General features: G+C 38.5%; 1 protein-coding gene across 1 annotated transcript in view; it reads right to left on the bottom strand.

Moving 5' to 3' along the window:
- The window catches only part of ERCC6L2 (excision repair cross-complementing rodent repair deficiency, complementation group 6-like 2), a 124,823-nt gene that overhangs the window by 74,591 nt on the left and 44,096 nt on the right, over nucleotides 1–6,136 (bottom strand). The window contains exon 3 of the mRNA XM_006867640.1: nucleotides 3,781–3,903. Within this exon, the coding sequence (XP_006867702.1) occupies nucleotides 3,781–3,903 (123 nt within the window). The remainder of the gene's footprint in view (nucleotides 1–3,780; nucleotides 3,904–6,136) is intronic.

The following is a 6,136-nucleotide window of genomic DNA, read 5'->3' as shown; positions in this document are numbered from 1 at the left end:
TGTTTGATCGATTTCAGATTGAAGAAGTTGGTAGAATTCTTCTATTTCATCCTCACTGGCTTTAGTGGTTGGTGCATAAATTTGAATAATAGTTGTATTAACTGAGCTTCCGTGTAGGCGTATGGATATTATCCTATCACAGACAGTGTTGTACCTCACGACTGATCTGGATATGGTCTTTTTGACAATGAATGCAACACCATCCCACTTCAATTTGTCGTTCCCAGCATAGTAAACCTTGTGGTTGTCAGATTCAAAATGGCCAATACCAGTCAATTTTAGTTCATTTCGGTGGTTCAAGCTCACTAGCTGCTCCTTGGCAACCCTATACAGGGTCGCTATGGGTTGGAACTGACTCGATGGCACTTAACAACAACAAAAACAATGCCTAAGATATCATTGTTTATTTGTTCCATTTCATTTTGGACAATTTTCAATTTTCCCAGATTCATACTTCATACATTCCATGTTATGATTTTCAATGGATATTTACAGCTGTTTCTCTTCATTTTGATTTGTGCCCCATCAACAAATGAAGGTCCCATGGGCTTTTCTCCCACAGGCTTTACTCCATTCACGTCATCACGGTCAGCTCTACTTTGAGGAGGCAGCTCTTCCCCAGTTGCATTTTGAGTGCCTTCCAACCTGCGCGGCTCATTTTCTGGCACTATATCTGACAGTGTTTCTCTGCTATACATAAGGTTTTCAGTGACTAAATATTCAGAAGAAGTTCGTCACTCTTTCTTCCTAGTCTGTCTTTGTCTGCAAGCTCATCTGCAACCTGTCCACCATGGGTGAACCTGCTAGTATTTAAAATACTGGTGGCATAGCTTTCAGAATCACAGCAACTCACAAGCCACCATAGTACAATAAACTGACAGACGAGTGGTGGCCATTGGATTTTAAGTGGAAAGTGTCACTTTAAATTTGACCAGGTAGTGGATTCCAAATTTCTTGGTAGAGATGAGTGAGTTCCTTCAGTACTGCATCAGTTTTTTGAAAGATTTCAATTTGTATTCTGTCAATTCCTGGAGCCTTGTTTTTCACCAATGCTTTCAGTGCAGCTTAGATTTCTTCCTTCAGTAACATCAATTCTTTATCATATGCTACCTTTTGAAATGACTGAGCACTGACCACTTCTTTTTGATACAGTGCCTCTATATTTCATCTACTTTTGATGCTTTCTGCATCATTCAATATTTTGCCCATTAAATACTGCAGGTTGAAGCTCCAATTTTTTCTTCAGTTTCTTTCAGCTTGAGAAATATTGAGCATGTTCATCCATTTTGGTTTCCTAACTCCAGGTCTTTTAACATTTTATTATAATATTTGACTTTGTCTTCTTGACCTGCCCTTTCAAAATTTTGGTTCAGTTCTTTATTTCCTTATTTCTTCCATACTATTTAACTTCTCTGTGCTGGAGAGCCAGTTTCAGGGTCTCTACTGGCATCCATTTTAGTATGTTCTTTCTTTCCTATCTCTTTAGTGACCATTTGTTTTCCTCATGGATGAAGGTCTTGCGGTCATCCCACTACTCTTCTGGTCTTCAATCATTAGAGCCTAATGTATTAAATCTGTTCTTCCAGTGCTCTCTAAATTTAGGTGAGATACATTCCAGGTCATATTTTTGCTCTCTTACACTTTTATTCATTTTCTTCAGCTTCAACCTACACTTGCAAACGAACAATTCATGGTGTGTTCCACAGGCTGCCCCTGGCCTTGCTTTGGCTGCCAAAATTAAATTCAACATCATTTCCAAAGACGCAGTCAATTTGATTCCTATGTATTCCATCTGTTGAGGTCCATGGGTATAAGTTGCCTTTTAAGCTTTTTTTAAAAACAGGTATTTGCAATGAAGAAGTCATTGGCCTTGCAAAATTCTATCATGTGATCTCCAGAAAAATTTCTATCACCAAGACCATGTTTTCCAACTATGGCCTCTTGGAGGCCATTTTACTCCAGCTGTCAACACGTAATATGCACACATCCACAATTCCAGTATCACATACTGATCCATTTCAGTTCCAAAGCAAAACTTGTCAAGATACACATCTAAGGATATTCACAATAGCAACATTTGTAGCACAGTACTCTCTATTCATATGTGAAACAAATAGATCTAAAGTACTTAAAAAGTATTTCTGTTCAACCACCATAAAAACTCCTCCTGATGCAGGTATTACAATTGCTTGAAAAGCCATCCTCCTCTGCCTTTATATGAATTGTGAATTTTAGTAAGAATCTCTAGTTTCGTCATGCATGAAAGCAATATTTTGAAAAGAACTTACTCATTTTCATAAAGACTGAATTCTAATCTAAACTGAACACCCTAAAATTAAAAAATATCATCCCAAGAATCAATATTTGAAAAGTATAGTTTGTGTTTTTTACTTTAGAAATTTATTCTTTGCACACTACACTATTTCATGCATAGCTAATGTATTCACACTTGAAAAATTTTGAACGTCCAGGAGATGTATCATACCACACACAAACATACCTCAAAACAGCCACTCCTAAATTTGAGACATTCAATTCATTAAAGGTTTTTTTCCAATGAGTTCCAACATTAATTTTTCAGAATTCCTATATAATTCTGGTATTAGCATACAAGGAGAAAGGAATGTATTTCTTTTCTATTTCAATAGGTTTCTTTTTTAAATGAACATTGTTTCAAATGGACCAATACAGATTTGTCTTTTGAGAATTTCTTGAAATAAAATGGTAACTTTTGTTGGAATTTACTTCTGGGAAATAGCATATATAATCCCATTAAAAATTTATTTCCAGTGCAAGTTTGAGTAACTATTGAACACATGTATTTATTAATTCCAATGAAATAAAACACCAATGATAAACATACATCTATGAAAATGCTACAATGCCTGGAAGGGTCCAGCCAGACCAGAACAATATGGAAGACAATGAGAAAAAACATTCTTATCTGGGAACTTCATCCTTTACTTTCAGAAACAAAACCAAAACCAACTGCCATAGAGTTGATGCTGACTATAGTCCCATGCATGCAGAGTAAAACTGCACTCCATAGGGTTTTCAAGGTTGTGACCTTCTAGAAGTAGATCTTTCTCCCAAGGTGGATCTAGGTGGATTTGAACTGCCAACATTTCAGTTAGTAATTGAATTCTTAACCACATGAGAACTTCTTACTACTAGAGAGAAACTTAAAAAAGAAAAACAAAAAATGAAAGTGTGTTTTCCTAGAATTAACCTAAAAACAACAACAACAACAAAAAAAAAAAAAACCACAATTATGCAGCTGAAACTACAAGAAGGATTGAGTCATCAGAAACAATGGCAGTCATCAATTAATGGAAGAACAGCCATACCAGCCATTTGCTTCAGACAAGTTGATTCTAGTATTTCTTCCCTCTTCATAAAGTGCTGAGTGTATTTTTCTAAAGAAAGATACTTTAGTTGGAAGAATTCTACAGTGAGTGTTGGGTCTGAGGAAATTTTTGAATTTCAGGATAAAGGAAAAGACCTAAGCACTTCTAAACAGCAACAAATAAACTCCTTTCCAATAAAAAAAAAGTCAAAATTGAGACCTGAGAACCCCCATGGATTTGCCTACAAAGACAATGTCAAGGTTATATTACTGAATGCAACAACACTAAAAATTTACAACAAAACCCAAGCCCTCCCATACTTTATTTTAATAATTACTGTAAATTTCATGTTCTAAAATGTATACTAAGATATGATGTTTAAAAGTATCTTAATGCTTTTGCATGGTCAACTTAATGAATATTTCTAATTTACCTTTTTTGCTGTACAAGAAGGAGTTTCCTTTTTCATACTTCTTTGTAAAAACTCTGGCATGTTATTTTCAATATCCTCACGAGTTCCCTTTTTATGCAAAACTGCAGCAAGGAATGAAATAACCTGAGGGAAAAAGGGAAAGACTGTGTTCATCACTGTGAGTAATGCATGATGATGGACAAAATTTCATTGCTCACATGACTCACACACAACCAGTGACAATACAGACTGTACAAATCAACTTGTTGGGGGTAGGGGGGAGAAAGCATAAAACAAAACATTAGTACTGAGTTTCTTCATTTGTATTAACAAACATGTAATATATCTTGTTGTGGTTTAGGGCAGTCAAGTCGGTTCGAACCCACAGCAAGACTGCATAGGGTTTCTGAGACTGTAAATCTTTGTGGGAATAGAAAGCCTCATCTTTCTCCTACTGAGTCACTGGTGGGCTCAAACCACCAACCTTGTAGCTCACAGTCCAGTACTCATCCTACAGAGCCACTGGATCCCCATGTAATATAAGAGGGTGAGCCCAAAATTATCTCAATTACGGTTATATTGAAACACTCATCCACGTCCATGGATAACAACAACACTGAGCATCCACATGAAATTATTCTGTTGAAGAGATGAGTAAAACTGGATTATGTAGAAAATCATGTGTAAATAAGCCATGGCTTTGCCTATGAAATAATTCATGACAGACTTGAGTTTCAAGATTGTGCAAGATGGGTACCAAAACAACTCACAGAAGAGTTTGGGCGTCAGCAAACAAAATTTGGACCAATACTCAAAGGAAGGTAAAAGTTTCTTTAAAAAAATCATTACTGGTGACAAGGCATGAATTCATCACTATAAACCTGAGAGAAAATGGCAGAGTTTGAAATGGAAACACCCTTAATCACCAACCAAGAGAAAATTTAAAAGTCAATTATCAGCTGGAAAACTGATGCTTAAAGTTTTCTGGGACTCTCAAGGGCCAGTATTGGAGCACTATCAGGAAAAAGTGCTCACTATTAATAAATAATAATAGTGATTATTATTATTATTTATTAATAATCACTATTATTATAAAGGAGCTCTGGTAGCGTAATGGTTATGAATCGAGCTGCGAACCTTAAGGTCAGCAGTTCGAAACTACCAGCCGTTCCGTGGGAGAAAGATGAGGCTTTCTACTCCCGTAAGGATTTACACCCTCAGAAACCCTGTACAGGGTCGCTATGGGTCGGAACCGACTCGACAGCACTTAACAACAACATTAATAAATAACCGTGCTTGTTACAGTTACATGTTCACTGAAGAGTTGAAGTCTAACCAGATTAAATCCAGAGGACTGCTATCCAAGGGCATTGTGATCTTGCATGACAATACACATCCACACACCTCTGCCCACACTGCTGACAGTCTACAAAAACTTCATTTTGAGGGGTTAAAGCATCCTCCCTATAATCCTGATCTTTTTCCATCAGACTACCACCCGTTTAAGGAGCTCTGTTAGTGAAGTAGTTAAAAGTTGGGCTGCTAACCTCAAGGTCAGCAGTTCAAAACTACCAGCTGTTCTTCCGAAGAAAGATGAGGCTTTCTGTACAAGTAGAGATTTATAGCCTCAGAAACCCTATACAGGATTGCTATGAGTTGGAACCGACTCCACAGCACACCACCTGTTTGGTCCCCTGAAAGCAGCCCTTCGAGGAAGAAGATTCACTTCTGATGAAGAAGTGACAACAGCAGTGCATTTGTGGCTCCCAGCTCTGCCTAAAACATTTTTCAATAAGGGAATATAAAAGCTTGTTGATAGACTTTTGGTTTTGGAGGTGGGACAAGCAGAGTCAGGTAGGACAAGCTCCATGGGGGAGGTTCCAAAAATCCAGAGAAGATGCTTTTATGGAGCTGCTCTAGAACTCTGGATCTAGTATAAGGCGCAGGGCATTAGTTTCTTGCACCCGCTGGTGGAAAACCCACTGTATACAGGAAAAAACTGTGATTCCAAAATGAATCAGGGACTGGGACTCTGCCTGCAGAGCACTCCCGCCCAGGCTGCATTCACAAGGCAGGGCCACGGCCAGACTGACACAGAGAAACCCACGCAGTAACATTTGAAAAAAAAGGAGTGCGGGATTCTACACATTTTTCCCTCCTCTTCCCTGCCGTGCCCTCTGTCCAGCCCGGCCACCAACAGATGGGTGGGCGTGTACCCCCAAAAGGGTCCAGCATTGAGGCCACAGTTTTCCCATGGCACAGAGAGGAGGATCCCCGTTGGTCCCATGGACTGACCCTTTGGCAGCTGCTTATGAAGTTTGACTCTGGGACCCAGCACTAAAGTTGACCTGGGAGGGACCCTTTACTCCTGCCCCTG

This window comes from Chrysochloris asiatica, unplaced genomic scaffold (assembly GCF_000296735.1).
Source record: "Chrysochloris asiatica unplaced genomic scaffold, ChrAsi1.0 scaffold00107, whole genome shotgun sequence".
Taxonomy (NCBI): Eukaryota; Metazoa; Chordata; class Mammalia; order Afrosoricida; family Chrysochloridae; genus Chrysochloris; species Chrysochloris asiatica.
Note: the sequence above shows the minus strand (reverse complement) of the source record. Positions and strands in the feature narration are given on the sequence as shown.